This window comes from Pan troglodytes, chromosome 4 (genome assembly GCF_028858775.2).
Source record: "Pan troglodytes isolate AG18354 chromosome 4, NHGRI_mPanTro3-v2.0_pri, whole genome shotgun sequence".
NCBI classification, from domain to species: domain Eukaryota; kingdom Metazoa; phylum Chordata; class Mammalia; order Primates; family Hominidae; genus Pan; species Pan troglodytes.
In genome coordinates, this window is record NC_072402.2 from 21,422,604 (window position 1) to 21,441,439 (window position 18,836).

Sequence of the window (18,836 nt, forward strand, 5' to 3'; positions counted from 1 at the left end):
TGGCATGGAGGAATGGAGTCATAGAATCAGGGTTGGATGGTCTCCACTAAACAGCCTAGGCAAGTGCCTGTGATGCCAGGCTACTAAGCAGAATTTTCAATTGTGAAAGGCCACCACTGTTTCTTCCTTTGGGTCTAAAATTGCAAAATATGCACATTTCTCCTAGGGTCACACCACTCTCTAGGTGCTTTAATGCTCAATCTCTACCCATCCATTACCTGGAGCACGCCAGCTTTGCTTAAATTCAGTATGTTTTAAAATGAACTAAGCACCAAAAGGGGAAAAAATGTTTAGTTAGAACCTAATACAGCATATACTGCCGTATAAAATATATGTGACTATTATTTTTAAGAAGGTGGTCAGGCTTAGTTTGTATATGATCTAAGCAGTATCCACATAGTGGATTTGGATTCCAGGTTTTGGTGGTGGTGGTTTTTTTTTTTTTTTTTTTTTTTTTGGTAGTTTTCATTGCTCACAAATCTCAAGTGCATCCAGCATTCTCTGCTGCTGAAATATCTGGAGCCACAACAAAATTTGGGTTTATGGGCAGTGTGGTCAAGAAACTGGGTCCACTAAGTAGTGTCTCAGTGGATCCAGAGGCACTGTAGAATCTGGGTTTGGTAATTCTGGGACCTCCCCTCTCTCTTATACCTTCCTCCCCAAAATGTTTCTTCTGCTCATCAGGGCAAGAGCAAAGGAACCCGAGGCTCTTGCTTTGCAGCCATCTTTACAAGCACAAATCCATGATGCTGGGTCCCCTTCCTCCTCATGTTCCTTAAAATCCTGATATTTTCATGGGTTCCAATTATCCATTTATAACCACACGAAAATGAAGTTTATTTAAGTTTAAAAATGTAACAGAGGGACAACACAAAGAATTCAAGCAATGAAGAATACCTTTACTTATACAGAATTTCTTTTTTATTGCATTTTAGGACAGTGAAAAAAAGGGATTTATAAATAAAATCTATGCCATCCAGGAGGTATGTGTCAGTGTCCAGAACATCCTAGATGAAGTGGCTTCCTTTGGCGAAAGGATAAAGAAGTGAGTGACGGTGACATGTGAGCCCCATTATTCTGTGGGATAAGGTGTCCATTTGTTTCTTGGAGGGTGAAATGCCACATTCTTTTTGGCAGGGGACACTCCTTCTGGGTGCTCTATTGCTCAGTTTCATCATTATTTACTTTATTTCTGCCAGTCTTTGGCTTTACGAAAGTTCTGTCAATTTCCTTCCTGAAATTTAGAACATATTGGTTGGAAAGAAGTCATACTTGTAGCTTTGTAGAAATAACACCGTCCTAAATTTTAGCACATTTTTCACTGTGAAAGACTTTGTTCTTAAATGGAATATGAAATTGTGATAGGAAAAAAATAAACCAAGCTAAATGAGGACTTCAGGTAATTAAGATACACCTGTATTTTACTATTGGTCTAGTTATATTTTCATCATGTGACACTAAATTTTTTTAAAAATTAATTATATTTATGGTACCCTGTAAAAATATTTTTTTCAAGTTTGTATTTAAATAGCTGAGATCCATAATTATCAATAAACTAATGCTCTGTCATTTAGAAAATGCACACAATTTTTAAAATTATAAAAACAGAATCCCTTTTCCTTAACTTTTTAAAATAAATATAGCTTCACTGAGCTCTAATGCAAAATTAAGAAACTTACATTCTTATATACGTATGTGTTTTATCTAAACTAATGTTATATTTTTTTTAAAAAGGTGTATTTACAGCAATTATCAGTTAAAAGATATAAGACCCTCATACTTCTAAATTATGTAAAAATTGGCCTACATAATGATTGCTAATGGTCTATTCAAGAAGGGGTGCCAAATTCTGGACAAACCTTTATTTTCCTAGTATAATGTATCTCTTCATTGTTTGTTATTCATAGCCAGAAGTTTTCTACAGATTTGAATCCTTGGGCATACATAGAATTTGAAAGGAGTAAATTATTTAAACTAAAGGTGTGAGTCATTCATCTCGTGCCTTTCATGTTGTAAGGGATAATGCATTTTATTTTGTATATTTCCACATGTCTAGGTGCTGAGTTTCCACTTTCTTACATTAGACAGAACAGCCCCCATCTCACTCCCAGATGTGCCTTTAGGAAACATTCAGTCTTGGATTTCAGAAGACTATTCCCGTATCTTTTCTCTCTCCTTCTTCCTCTCATCTCCAAGAATGTTTACCTGTCCGCCACACGCTATCCACTGAAACAGTGTGAAGCCCTCAATTTGGGGCATTCCCCCATTGAGTGTTGTCTTTCTTTTATCTGGGGTACACAGTGTGCTGATACCTGACAGAAACATCTCATTTATACCAAAAGACCATGGATCAGGCAGTGAATGCCTGAGAGGAAGAAACTCCTTTGTAACTCTAGGTGGTAGAAGGCCTCAGAACAGATGCTTGGCTGGAAAACATGACTAGCTGAGGGATATGACCAAGTTGGCAGTGGTTCAGCCTTGGGGAAACCTGGGTTTTGTAGAACTTCCTATGCTAAGGTACAGGAATATGGCACAGGAGCCAGTGAGTCTTGGAGGAGCCATCTCTCCCGCAAAATGATCTTTTGGATGCTAAAAAAAAAAAGAAATTCTCCTGGGGGTCACATGGAATTAAAAGCATCTACCCAGAAAGCAGACTCAAAAGCAATCTTTAAGCACAAAATGAAAGGGCTCTATAATTACCATGTCTTGTTACTAAATAATCATTCCAGAACTTTCTTGAATTGCATCCCTTTTTGGGGGAAGATCATATTCTAGATTTAGATTCCATAATGCAGAGTGTAGAAATAGAAAAGGGCAGTTTTATTTTATTTTATTTTTTTCTAACAGCTACACTGGTGGGGATTCTTTGCCATTTATCCTTCCAATAGGAGTAAGGAGAACACAGGGAGTTCTTCAGTGGGGCTGCCCAGAAGGAAGGTTTTCTGAGTGAAGAGCCAGTGCCCTCACACGTGGAGTCGTGTGATGGATGACTCTGAGCTGAGCCACAGGAAAGCAAGCAGATCCCCTTAGCCTTCTGTTCTCTCCACAAGCAAGCAGAAGCAAGGGAGGCACAGGTATCCATCAGGAAGGGAAGGCATGATCCTTTACCTGGTGAGTTGCAGATGCTCACTCTTGACCATAAGAGGAAGAAGACAAAGACAGAAAAGCCAGACCCCAGGGATTACTGAAAATAGGATAACCAGATTGACCCATCATTGGCTCTTTTAGTAGAAAAAAATTTTAGGAAACAATTTTGACCTAGAGAGAGACAAAAAGCAAGCTACATGCCACAAAGCTAAGGAACAACTAATTCCTAAGTATTATGCTGATGCATTGTATAGAAGAAAATCTCTTTAGCAATCAATCATCCTTTATTGGGTCAAAATTGCCCTGAAAAAAAAAACTCACCTCAAGTAAGTACAATATACAATACCAGGAAATTAGAAGAAATAAAAAACACATTTATCCACATGAACAATATGTTTTGCTGAAGTGTCTTAGAGGCCTTCTGTCTCATAAGAAAAAAGTGCCATAAATGAGATTCCTTGAGTTGATTAGTTCTAATAATTTCATCTTGATTCACATAAACATGTTACCATCACAACCAGTCTTCCTTGACAGAATAAAAGCTATCCCCATTTTATAAATGGGGAAAGGGTTAGAGAGGTTGACTCAGCTAAATCCACATAACAGAATCTAGGCTTTGAATACAAATCTGCTAACTTCTTGGCTCTCATGCTAAAGGGTCAGAGGACATGATATGTTAGTTCCTCTTTAGTGGATGAACACTTAGGAGAAATTTCAAAGAATGCAATGGTATGCCTGTAAATGGTGATATATTTATATGCCCAACCCTGGAGGCTCTACACAGTGTTTCTATTTTCTTTATAATTTTGGCACACTCTTAAGAAGTACCAGACTGGATTCCACACAAAAAGCCTTAAGTGATTATAATCTTCCCATGTTCCAGTTCCCTGATTTTCTACTTTTAAAAACATTTTTACATCATGGTTTTTGCCTTTGTCTTCATTTTTCTTTTCCCTTTTTGTCTCAGTAAATTCCTTCCCATCTCCTCAGTACTTTTTTTTTTTGTAACTTCTACTTCTGTTCATTGGTCTTGTTTCCATTTGTTATCATGTCTTGTTGTCAATACTGAGTCTTGCAGCCTTCTCTGACCCAGTCCTCTACGTTACCAATTACTTTTGCCAGAATGCTGTCCTTCACAAGGAGTACATGAGAGATAATAGTAAGCAATGCTGATTTTATTAATTATCTATGTACTTCTGGGAAGAAGGGCAGTAAGAGGTGAATTTTTGCAAGGCTGTTTTGTTCCTCTTTCCTGATTTCCAGTTCTATTTCAAACATAGCTGAGGTAGGACAAGTGAGTAGTTTAAGGAATTCTAACATTCAGAGGATTTTTAACACAACCATGTAAGAGTTACATCTACCAAGAGTTGCTGGCAACACTTTATTCCCAATATGGGGAATACTGAGAGTTGATAGAAGGAAGAATGGTGGGTCCAGGGGCATTCCCCTCTGAAAAGCCAGAGAAAACAAGGATGGGTACTAGTCTTAGCAGTAGAAAAACAAAGAAGAAAAATAAAGATCTTCTTTCATGTGGGGAGTCACCCAAGTAGCACAATGGCTTTAGACTCTGAAGTCACCTGGAACAATCTGGAGGAGGTGGCAGCAAGACTCTTTACTTGGGCCCTGTGTTCATGGAACTGAGCAGATTATGGCTAGCCTGCATCCTCTGATAACCTATTACAATTGGAATCTATTCCAGAGAGAAATGCAGACTAACTAGGTCCCAAGTTAGAATCATATGTATTTTAATATTTGAAAAAAGTATGAAGTACTCAGATTGCTGATGTGTTAATTTTCCATTCAGTACTTTCAACTGGACTGTCCCATTCTTAAGCTGGCTGGCCATTGTAGCCCTCTGTGTGTTCACAGCCATCCTGTACTGCATTCCGCTGAGATACATTGTCCTTGTCTGGGGTAAGTAAAGCCTCCCCCACTCCCCCAAACTGTCTTAGCTGCTAAGAACAAACTATGTTTAAGAGATGAGTTACACTGTCAGCAGTTCCCTGTATTTATGGTCATGAAGCTACTCCATGACGAAAAGAGACAGGTCGGTTAAAAATCACAACAGTATAAAGATTTAGGTCCACCTGCAAAATGTATTTTTCTTATCTGGCACACTAGGCTTCATCATACTATAAACATGTTAGTTGTGCAGATTCTTCATATATCAAAGTGTAGCTTTGTCTAGATATCCCTCTGATTTATTTTCACCATTTATATACAAACAGAGGCATTTCAATCCATATGGTGCATTTAGGAAAATATGCTTTTTTTGCTGTTGTATTTTATCTTGTGGAATATATGTAAACATGGTACTATACATGGCTGCCTGTTTAAGAGGTCACCTTTAGCATTCGGGAAAAGGGTCCTTGGTACTTGCAGGTTCCTTAGGAACAAAAGGATCCTTTTATGTGTACTAAACAAGAATGTTTCTATAAAGACCTACATCAAAGGTGATTTTTTTTCGGTCCTAATTTTTAATGCAACTATGCTGCATGCCAACGATTCTTATGCACCTGGGCGCCATTTAGGAGATTGTCAGTTGCAGCATTCTTCTTTTTTTCTTTCTTTCCTGACAAAATTCTTGGTTTGGAAAACAATTTTCAGTCTCTAGGATCTACTATAACATTAATAATATATAAACTAGATGGGGTAGAAGAAGAATTCTCTACTTACCCCTCACCTGCTTACACATACACCTAAGACTGCTAAAACAAATCAAATGCAAAATGCAAAGAACCAAAATGAATCTTAGCTTCGGAAAGCATGTGCTTACACTGAAAGCAAAATTCTTTTCAAGGCTTTTGAAGAAATGTATTGGAATAAAGTGAGTTCAAGTCTGATGACTCCAAGCCCTCCGCTTTTAAGATACTTTGTCCCTATTCTTTTTGGCCCAACTTGCCATATATTGAGGAAGCCCTTTTACCCCTTATTATCACTATAATTATTACCCTTTCAGTCTGGGTGAGAGGTGGGGGAAATGGTAATTATTTTTTCCTTTCCTAATTTCTGTAATTCAAAGATATTCAATTTAGACAGCACTTTCATTATATAAGGGAAGAATAATTTCCACTATGTTCTTGCTTCCTATTGTATGTTCATCTTTCATTTCTTCCTGATAGTTAAAACAGATGCTGCTTTATAGAAAAAATTAGGGTAGAATGTCAGGTTGTGGCAGTTTATTAACTCTAATCTACCTAGGGTCAGACCTGCCTTGGCTTGTGGAGTCATCTCTGTTGTAATAGGTGGTGGTGAATGCCCTGTTCTCCCAGGTTTACAGAAACTGGAGCCCAGGGCAGACATCTAGCTGTGTAACCTGCAGTGCCCTCACTGACTAGCTGTCTTAAAAGTAACTTTGCAGAATGTGTTTGGGCCTCTTGTTTCATTAAACAAAATAAAACAAGAACAGTATTCCTTTAGTGGTAGGTGATTGCTGAAATATTAGCCAGAAATTTAAGACATAGGTCTTACATGAGGAGATGGACCAAAATCAAGATTCCAGAAGTTTATTCTGCATGAACTCCCTGAAGAGGAGCCAAGATGCTCCAGTGTATGGCTCAGTTTTTACCAGTTTGTTGATTTCATGTAAAGGTGTTTATTTATTTATTTATTTTTTACAAAGTTGGGGGCAAATCTTTTCATTTCAGGTTTGAAAAAAATAAACATCATGTGTCTTCTAAACATGTAGCTGGCATTAACAGCAGCACACACCCCCACCTCCAAAAAGGTGCATCTTTTGGAAAAGGGGAAACCAAATAAGTTAGACATCTTGCCTTAACAATCTTAACCCAAAAAGTAGGAAAGCAAGTTTCATCATAAATGAAACACTAAAGCAAGGCTTCTAAGTAGACTGTAACACAGGGGGAAAAAAACCAAGATATTGCTAATTAACCCCCAGGGCAGCTCCTTTATTTCCCACATAGAAAGCCTTTCCTGCTTGGAAGAAGCTACTAAGGTACAAGTAAAAAAAGCAGTTGAGCTGGAAAGGAGGAAGAAATGAAGGAGAAAAAGAGGAAGAGGGGGAAAAAACTGGGTGTATTGGTTCATTGAGTCAAGGCATACAAGTTAGATCTTCAAATTACTACAACACTTTCGTCAGAAATGTGCTTTGTTTAACTCCAACTTTGTTTCAGGCATCAATAAATTTACAAAAAAGCTTCGGAGTCCATATGCAATTGATAACAATGAACTACTTGACTTCCTTTCCAGAGTCCCTTCAGATGTACAAGTGGTATGTAGGTTTCGTTATTATTATTGCTATTATTTTAATGTAGTGTGGCATGGGGTTTTAGCTTTTATATCCTTCTAATTTCAAAGGCTTTAAAAGAGCTGAGTAAAAATTAATAAAGCCTGTGTAGCAGATTTTACCAGTCAGAAATTTAGCCCACCTGGGGTGTTATCCAAGAAGCACTTACAGAGAATGGGAGAAAGAGCAGTTGCATAAAGAACCTACCAGAGCTGTCAGGGAAGATCCTCCTCCAAGTTAGTTCAGCTGGAGTTTGTGACAGGGAGTATGACCTGAGGGGAGGAAACAGGAATATTAGATGATGAAAGCAAAATATGCCAGTGGACATTTAAGAAAAAAAAGTCTTTCCAGAATTTGCAAGAGTTACAAGTAAGTTTTAAAGAAGCATATTTTGGAGATCAGTGAGGAGAGGAAAGCTGACTGCTTTTTGAAGAGTGGAGCATGTCTCAAAAATCCTTTGAGGTTAATGCCCATTAACCATCAGCTGTTTTCAAAATAAAAGAAGGTTTTTTTTTGTTTTTTTGTTTTTTTTAAATCCTGAAGCTGGGTTACAGTGATACCTTTTTCATTTGCTATGACATGACAGTGGGCTGGATGGAGATTAAGACTGTATTAAGCAAACACACGATAAATTGTAAAAAACCATTATCGAGCCCTTTAAAAAATTGATGTAGATGGTTTTACTTTTAATGTAATGTGTTATAGACAGTGAATACCATTACTAAAGTTCACATCAGGGCCCCGTGTACTTTCCAACAGGATTTCCCTTATTCTTGCTCTGTCATTCTATTGCTTTCTGCATCTCAGCTGCAGATCCCATACAGCTTCTAGAGTGAGCACTTTCTTCCCCCCAGCACAGTCTCTCATTCCTTTGCTTTTCCTTTCTTTGCCAGAAAGTGGCCACCTGACCAGTCTTCCTCTGAACTCTGTTTAAACAGGTGCAATACCAAGAACTGAAACCAGATCCTTCTCATAGCCCATATAAAAGAAAGAAAAACAATCTTGGCTAGCCAGCTCCCAGCACTGAGGAGACCAGCATCTGTTTGGGAAGATAAAAGAAAAAGCCCTCAGCCTCAGCAGCATTTCCTTTCTTTCTGCTTTTTATTTATTTTGCCTTTTTATCATGATTGAGAGAATTTGTAAATAGTGTACAAAGGCATATGTCTTTGAATATATACTTCTATTGTACAGACTCAACTTGATAAAGGTTTTGCTACTGCTGTGTCAAAACCTTGTTAGCTGTGGATAATAATATAACACACTGAAAGAACAAATATAAGAATGATAACACTGGAAGATATATTCTTATCTAATTACAAGTGGATTAAATACTCACCTGTGCTCTGATTAAATCTACATCAATTGTAAATGTCGATTTGATTTTAAAGTTTTTTTTTAATGTGACTATTTTTTATCTGAAAAGTAATCCATTACAGTTTTCTATGTTTTATACATTTCAAAAGGGAGGGAAATTCCAAAGCCTGAATAATGGAATGGATACATTTCAATTTAACATATATTCTGGCTTTAGATCCCGACATTCACTCCTGTGCAAATTACTTAGGTATGACTTACTTAGGCTAATTTTAAGCTAATAAGTGAAGGTACATTCACTCCCTCAAGAGAATCAATACTCAGAAGGTTACAAAGTTTTCTTTATAGAATTTCAATCATTCCATCTAAAACCTTAAAATCTCTACAGGACTACATAACATAAATACTGCCAGTTTATAAACGATTGCCTATCTGAATTTTTATACCTACCACTACTTTAATTTATACAGAGTTAGTTAGCAAATTAGCAACCCAGTAAGTACAGTTATCAAAAATACTAGGAAACTATATCCATATCGCTTTTGGTGTCAGATTGTATCTGTGCATCTAAAAATATTTTAATACTCAAGTACTCTCAGAGAAAAAAAAAAAAACCTGCTTTCTCATTAGATTACTGAAATGCTTTAATTCATACTATGATTTTGTTATTAGTGTGAATTTTAATGTAGAGAATTCAGTGTGCTAAGTGATATGCCAGTGTTTCACTACATTCATTTATTTAAAAAAATCATTCTTGATTATGCATGAAAACCTGTTTTGTAAAATAAACTGCTTGGGGGTGGTGGTTGCCTTTATCAATGTTTCACTATTATCATAGAATCTATACTTAAAAATTGCATTCCCAAGACTCTTAAAGTAGTTTTTGTATCTCACTCCCTGGTATACTAAGGGAGCATAACTCTGGAGAAAAAATAATTTGGTTGGTTGAGAATGTCTTACTTCCCTGACTTGGTAGCGGACTACACTCAGTTGAAATTGCAGCAGACAATGCTTTGCACTACTTTATTAATAATAAACTTGGATGGGGTAAAAGTGGGGGTTATACTGGAAAAACTATAGAAAAGCTAAAAGAAATGTATATTTCACTCTAAAGGAAGATTCTTTAACAATAAATGTAATCTCATTGAAGCTGATTTTTAAAGTATTTTTATTTTAGAGATAAGTTGTTAAATACTATTTCTTATAATAGAACTATTTTGATCTGTTTATATACTATGCTTGAATGTCAATTAAATTCCCTTTCTACAGAAAGGCTTTGACCTCAATATGCTTTATTTAATGTATCATGTTTAAAATGACATGCTTCTGTCTGCATACCATCACTGTTTGTTGCTAAAAACATAATGTTCCATGAACATGATGTTACTACAGAAAGTTTATTGATGAGATAACTGTTTGAAATAACTTTCAATTATACCTTATGTGAGACTTTTATGTTCTGTGCTGACAATGTGTACTCAAATGTCTATAAGCCTGATATTCTACAACCTCAGATGTATCTAGTGGATAGTAACCATTAACAGATGACTAATTTGTTTCACTGTATCAAATTTCAGATGTTTAGTTCAATGGTAATGCTGACTACACATTCATTGCATTAAATACAAAAGAAAATAATCTTTCCCACGTATAATCAGCACTCCTTTTTTTTTTTTTTTGGTGGTTCAGAGATTGATGAGGGATTGTGTGCATATTCTTAAAAATTATATGTCACTTGGAGAAAAACAGATTTGGTTTAAACAAACAAGACTTTTTTCCTGAAACTCTGACTCTTATATGAAAATACCTCTGGAGGGGTGAGCAACCAATGAAATTAACAGAGGAATAAGAACTAGCTTGAGGCACAAAAGTGATATTCAGGGAAATCTTCATTGCTTTTAGAAACTACTACATTCACAGGCTGAAAACAGAATATGTATAGTCAAAATTTTAACTATTTCTTTCCCCTTCTCACATAGGTGCAATTCTGTCTTGAGAGCTGCCTGACTTGCCTTCATTTTGAGATCTGTGATGTAAATATTTCTTAAGAGACTGAATGTCACTCAAACATCTACTTGGACTGCTAACTATTATAGATATTGTGAACTACTAAATATATTCCTTTAGTATCTTTTAGTGAGTAAATTCACTGAGTCATTATTTATATTCATAAACTATTACTGACATTTGTTGTGATAATTCATAAGAAATGCGTATTTGTGCTTTTAAATTTTTCCCCACTTATCAAAAAGAACATAATAGTACTTCTCATTCATTCTGGTACTGTTCCAGACTCAAACTGATTGATTGATAGGTTCTATAGGAATTCCAATTTTTGAACATTCTATATGCACTAGGATAATCTGAGTTGGGAGATTCTTAAAAGGACTCTGTGATATATTTATCGAATACCAACTGTATGACCCTGTTATAGACAACGGTCAAACCAATGATTGTATACTAAAATCAAATCTGGAGTTGAAGTACAGTGAGAGCCAAATTTAATTGATACATTTCTAAAATTATCTTTTATAAAATTTTTATTCTGCATTTAAAAGTGAAGAAAAACTCAGAAGTAAATTCTTATCTAGGGACCACAGGAGCTTTTTTTCCACTTTGATCTCATATCTAAGGTCTCCTATGCTCAAAGTAGTCTACATTTGTATTAATGTTATTCAAAGGCAGTAATTTCAGCGAATAAACTTGTTAAATGGGCCTAAATGTTTATAATGTTGACTAAGCATTAAGAACAAACAAAAAGGTATAAGGCAGTTATACCTTTTTGCTCCGGAAATACAAGTAAAGACAGCTACCATTATACTTCTTGAAAAACGTCTCAGGTATTGCTAAATTAATACTTGCTTAAATTCTTGGGCTTTAAATGAATAGCATGATTTCACACTCTAGTGTGAGTGTGTGTTCAGATGTCTATTCGTTGGTTTGATTAGGGTATCTAGAATCAGCCTCTTCTAATTGCTCAGTAAAGTATGAATTAAAACCACATAGAAAATAATGTGGTAAATTCTTTCTTACAATAGTGTCATTCCTTTCAATTATAATTCTTTTTCCTGGGATGATTGGTGTAACTCAATGAAAGAAAACAAAACATTTTTTTTTCTTTTTTTTTTTGGTGAAAATGTTACCCTCTGGTACCTCAGTTTCTGGTACCTCAGTTTCTTTTATATAGTGGCAATTTGAATAGAGGCAGTCACATAAGATTTACTTCAGCTGAATGGCTAAAATTTGAGAAATACTATTGAAAAATCTCATTAAAAAATAGTATGCAAATAAAAACTATCAAATGTCCAAAGCAATCATACAATGTAGAAACTAAGAGCATCATGAAAGGTTTCCTGGAACTTAATGATTCTATCTGTGCTTTTCAAAGGAGGGATCTGGGTTAAGAATCAAAAAATAAAAACGATCAAATATTGTAACTGACCTCAAATGAGTTTCAATTTATTGGGCTCTTCTTTGACATTCTAAGCTTAAAAAAAAAAGAAAAAAAACAAAAAAACCACCAAAAACCCAAACAAAAGAAGTGTTCTATTACATGCACAAGCAGTATTTTTGTAAAGACAGGTTTTTAAATTTATATGATTATCCGTACCTCCAAATGTCACTGAAAAATTATTACTCCATTTTTTACAAAGTAAAATACACTGCTGTTCTGCTTTAGTCAATTAAGTGTTATTATATTAGGCAGAAAGATTTGTTTCAAGGAAAGCGGAAATGGTTTACGTAAGTAGCCGTGCCTATGTTTTTTCAGTATGTAGCAAAATTAAAATTGCAGTGCAATTATCCCCTACTACAGATTCTTCAATGTTCCTTCCAAAGAGAAAAGGAGTGGCCAACCTGAGCCAATGAGTGAACCTGAAAACTATCTTTTCTCTGGAGGAATACATTTAAGGAGATCCTGAGGCCTGGCTGAGTGGAACTCACTCCCACTTGCTAGTGGGAACTTGCTCCCACTAGTGAAGAAAGATGATAATATAGGTTCAGTTTCACTTTCTAGTCAAAGACAAGCTCAAAAGGGCTTGAGTCCATTTGAGGGATTTTATTTTGCCAGAGTTCAAATGGTGACAGGTTTGGAGGAAATGCTAAATTCATAGAAAAAGCACACCTGGCCCTCACTACTCATACTTGCCTTTTGCATTACTGGAGACACCTGAGAATAGTCAAGCATTGTTAGAGACAGCTGGACCACAGAAGAGAGATGAGGGGAAGGAAATGACAATATTTGTCCCAAGCTCAAAGAACCCTTTTTAATAAAGCTATCAGAGAACTGAAACCTTATAACTACATGCCCCACAAAACATTCTTCTTTTCTACAGTAGTAATTATGAAAAGTCAAAATCTCTGTGTACCTTGTAACACTGCAACCATGGAAAACAATTTATCGGTGTCGAGAACTAATAAGCTCTTAGAAAAATTTTACAAAGATAGAAGTGTCTATTTGCTATTATACAAGGCGGAGTATGTAATTTTGTCATCTTTGTTTTATAATAGAGGAAGTAGTTAACAATTTCTGAGCAAAAAAACAATGATATACCTACCTCTTACGTTTGGCCTTAAACTCTTACAAACTTCAGTTTCCATGAACAGAGAACCTAGCAAACATAAGAGGGTCTTTGAAGCACACGAGAAGCCATCCAGAAAACACTATACATATCTGACAAAGGAGTTTTTAAACAGATTAATGTGATGTTCCATTATTTGTGTGAAATTGCTTAACATCACTTTTAAAAACATTCATTTTCAGAAGTAAGAGAAAAACTTTTTTAAAAAATCAAAACATACAGCGCTTGGTAATTTAAGCAAAAGCAAAATACTCTGACTTATGGATTGGGGGATTCACCAAGTATTCACCATCCAATCTTGCACACTATGATGCTATGTACTTGATACATAGTACATTTAATGCATATGTACTTGATTTCCCTCCCATAACTGTGACAACAGCCCTGACCGGTAGGTAAGAAATCTTCCCCCTAAAAACAGATTGATACTATCAGGTTGTACTATAGTTACCATGTAGGTATCCAGGATATTTATACAAAACACAACTGTAAAAAGATTGTTCTGAGTTGTACTACTTAAAAGAGTACCTCTCAAGAAGCTATTTTGCCGGCCTTCACAGAAGAGGTGCAACATAATATGCTCTGGAGAGCTGTGGTAAGACACTCTCAGAATTCTCTCAACAGAGGGTTGTTTGTATCTGCATTAATGTTGCAAATAATAAGTTATAAAGTGGATATTTTTTCAGAGTGATGATAGAAGAAAAAAATTCTTAATACAGTAGTATCCTTTCAAAGCCATTTAAGGTACAATCTTTGAATAAATGTAGCTATCATTTAATCTTACCAGTTTCTCCCTGCTTTTCTGTGTCATATCTGAAAAATCTCACCAGAGAACAAGTAATTCTTCAGGTCCCATAAATACTAAAATCACAAAGTAAAGATACGTTATGACTCCACATAGTATCCACATGAGCAAGTTTAATCTTTAGCAATTTAAGAGTACTACAAAAGAGTAAAGTCCCCCCAGTTCCCACTTCAACATACTTGGGGCTCCATTTTGAAGTGTCTTAAAGACTAGAGAACCATATCAGTAAAGTGGTCAGATTCACTTTGAAAAAAGGAGCACATGTATGATGCATTTTTTGAAATCTGTGTTAGATAATACTAATTATACTTTTAATTATATCCAACTTTAAATAGTATATTAAAACTGTAATTTACCTTTTAAAAATCCAGTAGGTGCCAGTTTAAATAAGGCAACTTTAGAAAAATTTCAAGGACTGATTCTTACTTAAATCAGGAGCATTACTTTCAAAATAAATTGGTTACTGGTATTATAAATAAATATAAATCATTACAAAGAAACCTGGAGAGGTGAAAAAGATCCAAAATTTTTTCACATAAAGACAATCACTATAAGCAATTTTTTACTTACAATCTTTTTCCTTATGTAATTTAGATGATATATTTATGTTATTATTTTTTTAAAAGAGTCTTGCTATGTTGCTCAGGTTGGCCTTGAACTCCTGGGCTCAAGTGATCATTCTGCCTCAGCCTCTCAAATAGCTGGGACTATAGGCATGTGCTACCATGTCTGGCTGAGAAGATCCTTTTTAATAACATTTAGTTTCAATTTTAAAAATATTAATATTAGTAAAAAATGATATTTAGGTAAAAGGTCCAACCGCTTTTAATAAGTAGCTTTCAACTCTCTGAGTCCATTTCCTCCAGTAACATGTAGGAACTTAACAGTATTTTTGGGCGTGTAAAAGAACTGAAATGACAGGAAAATAAGAAATGAGTCAAGATTTGCCTGTGAGAAAGGACTGAGTATTACTATTCGAAACAACCTTTTTCTCACAGGAAGACAAATACCACATGATCTCACTTATATGTGGAAGCTAAGAGAGGTGATCTCATAGAAGTAGACAGTAGAATGGTGGTTACCAGAGGCTGGGAAGGGAAAGGGAGGGAAGGCAAAGATGGGGAGAGGATGGTCTCAAGGGCTACAAAGTTAGTTAGATGAACTAAGAAGAGTAAGTGCTGATGTTCTATTACATAGCGGGGCGACTACAGATAATAACAATGTATTATATTTCAAGATAGCTAGAAAAGTGGGTCTTGAACGTTATCACCACAAAGAAATTGTAGAGGTTTAAGATAAATGACATGTTAACCACCATGATTTTATCATTATACAATGTACACATGTACTGAAGCATCACACTGTACCCTAATAAACATGTACAATTATTATGTGTCAATTGTTTTTTAAAAAACAGTGAAAAAAAAAATCTAGCCTGTTTCTGATACCATTAGAACTGGAATTTTATTATTCTTTATTTTTGATTAAATTGAATTTCGACCAAAAGAACCTTCTATAAAACAATTATCTGGACCTTTGGTTTAGTTTATCGAATATTATTCAAAAATTTCAAAGATCCAGTTTATTTCTGAGATTAGTCTACATGCTTGTCTGATTTTATACCTTCATTAAGTTCCATCAATATAATAAACAGTACCTAGAAATCTTTACCCTTTGGATTCCTTTAAGCAGAATGATTCTTAACCATTTTCCCCCTCATCCCCTTGTCCAGTTTTCACCTTTACAATTCTGCTTTTAAGTTTTCCTGGAAAATTCCTTAAAACACATATTTTAATTTTACCAGATTTTACTTATTGCTCGGTAATTTTATCTCTAATGTAAAAAGGAATGAATGCAAAGTAGAAAAATGCATCTTTAGGATGAAGCCAGATAACAAAGATAAATATTCCTTTAAACAAAAACAAAAAAACTATCATAAATCAAACTATTCTGGTCATTAGAAAAATTTATTAAGAGTCATGACATAAACCACTGTTGACCTAACCTTTAGGTTGAGAAGTCACTGACAACAAACTAAGTTATTTTCATCGGTCAACACTTTAAGATTAATGATTTTTCAATATTACTATTTATTTCACTTTGAGACAGAATAGAGAAGCAGTGGTAATTTTAGTTCATCTACTATCAAGATAAACAACAGTATGATAGGTATAAATTCAAACCTGGATTCCAGATTTTCAGTTCAGTGCACCTGACTTTTTGGAAGTGCTAAACCTTTTGTTTTGTTTTTTCTTTAAATTTCTACTCTTTGGTAGAATGAAATTGTATGTCCCAAACTAGTGAGCCATTCTCTATTAATGTTTAACATCCATAATACATTAACGTTCACTTGATCCAACTCAGATACTTTGGCAAGGAAGAGGATTAGATCTACCAAATCTGGGTTCTACATCTAAAAAGATTCGGGGCCATGATACAAAAATGACTAATTTGGAAGTATATGTTTTAATTCTAATTGGAAATAACTATTTATAAATACTTGAATAAGGGCTTCTGGGGTCTATATTTGTTAAAGGCAATATGATATATTACATATATAACAATACTGCATATTTTGTTAGAAATATGGTTTAATAGTCACTTTGCTGACTTAATATTGTTGATCTTTAATTCTGCAAGTAGTTTAAAAACCCAGAACAGAGTTCATTATACTTCTGTTTTAAAAAGGGGGTGGGAGGGATCAACTCTTGAAAAACAAAAAGTATTAACATTCTAAAAAAAAATCACTTATATCTAGTACTAAGGATTGTATTTCAAGCTTTTTAAAAAACATAGTTTAAGTGTATTTATAATCAAAACTATATACTTACACTAAAAAAGACATAGTAATAAATTCAAATATAAAAAGTATTAGGAACAGCTTGTACATATTTTAGATGTTCTGTAAGATAAGTACTTAAGAGGACAAACTCTTTTTAAACATCTAATAATCAATGATGTTAAAAATGTTTTATTTCCTTTGAAAAGGTCTTCTTTGAGTAGGATTTGCATTACCTTGAAAATGTATACTCAGAACCAAGTAAAACAACACTTCAATCTTTTCTAATTAATTTATAGCCTATAATAATTTTAAAATATATATCACAACAAATAACTACCAAAGTATATTCTCCAACTACAGTTCATTTTAACCTACAAGGTGAATTTTCTGATAACATAATTTGATTTACAAGGAATAGTTAACAATTCCATGTCTCCTGTTTTGACAACACCAGGCAGAGCTTAATTCTAATAACGCTATCACTGACCTTTCTAACTCAATCCACATTTGTCATAAAAACAATTATCATTCCTAGTTTTGCAAGCTCCACGCCAGCAGGAGGTGCAATTGGCGTGAAAGCTACGTGATAAATGCCTCAGGGAAAGAGTGCCTCATGTCACTCAAAGATGACCCCTTCCTACTGATTAAGGAGCAACAGTGACAGGCTCTCATCAAGTTCACCGCTTAACTGGAAAGGTGTATAAAGGCATAAGGATTGCACATTCCATGGATATTTTTTTCATGTGAAGGTATTCATTTAATTAACTTTCTATAGCAGCATAAACAAAAATGGCAGATATTTTCTGGAGGTTATATAAAGTATCTTAGTGTAATGCATTTGTGCTTGCTTAAAAATACTAAGACTGCAAAAGCACACCCTACACCCTATCCACTCTAAAATAAAATTGCTAAAATAATACTCATCAAAGGATTAAAGTACTGGACACTTGAATATTCACATTTATAAACTAAAACAGAACACCAATTATTACTGAAATTAATTTTTAAGCAGATGTAGAAGACAATAAAATTCACAATACTTAAGCCTTATTTACCTTCCTAGACTGTGGGCCTTTCCTCTTTTTTTTGTAGTTAGCCCTTGTCAAGCACACCACCTGGTTCAGAGTAGGTGTTCAAGAAATGCTGAATTCAAAGGAATTAATTTCACATTTGACTTTTATGAGGATAAATGTTTTTCTGGTCATCTTGGAATGAATAAAATGACAGAATATGTATATACTTGGATGATTTTATTCTGCAAAGTGAAATTAAAAATTAACAACCTAGAAAACTCTAACTTCAAAGAGATTTAAGAAACTGCCAGTAAACACTGCATGGGGAAAAGCTGAATCTTAACTGCTCAGAAATCTCCTCTCCAGCTTTATTTACACTGTAATAAGGTCTCTTACAGAAATTTTAAAAATATGATTCCATAGAACTATGATATCACATCTGGCAAAATACAGTGAAGAATAGCATTTCTCAACCTTGTCTTCAGATGCAACTTTGAAAAGTCTGCAATTGAAAATCTAGGACTAAGACTATGAATTATACTTTACTTATTGAGAATTTCTTCTTCCTATACCTCCAAGATAGATTTGGGCAATTATTCAAGGCAATTATTATTATGTTTTCTAAAATAAAGTATAAGAAGTAATTTTGGGAATGAAGCCTTTTCCTGAAAATTTAAATTCATACTCATATACTGGTATTGTTAGCCAGGGCACAGAACACAGTAACCTATGTTTGCCACGTTGGACTTTCGAAGAAGTGTAAAACTTCTTAAAGGCAGAGACCTCAATGACATCTGTTTCACACTTCATGTCATCACTGCTTGTAGAAGTTGGCAGACAGAGCAGTCAATTATGAAATATTAATGCTAATTGCAATTAAACAAATATATGTTATGAACATCTAATTTGGAAAACTACTTTGTACTAACAGTATAAAACCCTAACTCATGATGTTGATTCCTTAATTACCTTAGAATTACTACCAACTTAAACAATTACTATATTGCCT

General features: G+C 34.6%; 1 protein-coding gene and 1 long non-coding RNA gene across 27 annotated transcripts in view; one reads left to right on the forward strand and one right to left on the reverse strand.

Moving 5' to 3' along the window:
* The window catches only part of MCTP1 (multiple C2 and transmembrane domain containing 1), a 595,843-nt gene extending 583,755 nt beyond the window's left edge, over window positions 1–12,088 (forward strand). For 13 of the 26 annotated variants that reach the window (XM_016954523.4, XM_016954518.4, XM_016954521.4 and 10 more), the window contains 4 exons: window positions 936–1,045; window positions 4,892–5,001; window positions 7,221–7,318; window positions 8,272–10,290. In XM_016954523.4, the coding sequence (XP_016810012.4) occupies window positions 936–1,045; window positions 4,892–5,001; window positions 7,221–7,318; window positions 8,272–8,343 (390 nt within the window). In that variant the 3' untranslated portion in view covers window positions 8,344–10,290. Of the gene's footprint in view, window positions 1–935; window positions 1,046–4,891; window positions 5,002–7,220; window positions 7,319–8,271 lie in introns of those variants that run through there. The other 13 variants (XM_054684985.2, XM_009448833.5, XM_009448834.5 and 10 more) reach the window with 3 other exon arrangements.
* On the reverse strand, window positions 899–18,106 carry LOC134809953 (uncharacterized). The gene is made up of 5 exons (XR_010156854.1): window positions 17,870–18,106; window positions 14,012–14,941; window positions 13,204–13,257; window positions 7,541–7,605; window positions 899–1,234 (listed from the first exon to the last, which is right to left on the reverse strand). It is a non-coding gene; the product is annotated as an uncharacterized LOC134809953 (long non-coding RNA).
* Between the last annotated feature and the right edge of the window lie 730 nt (window positions 18,107–18,836).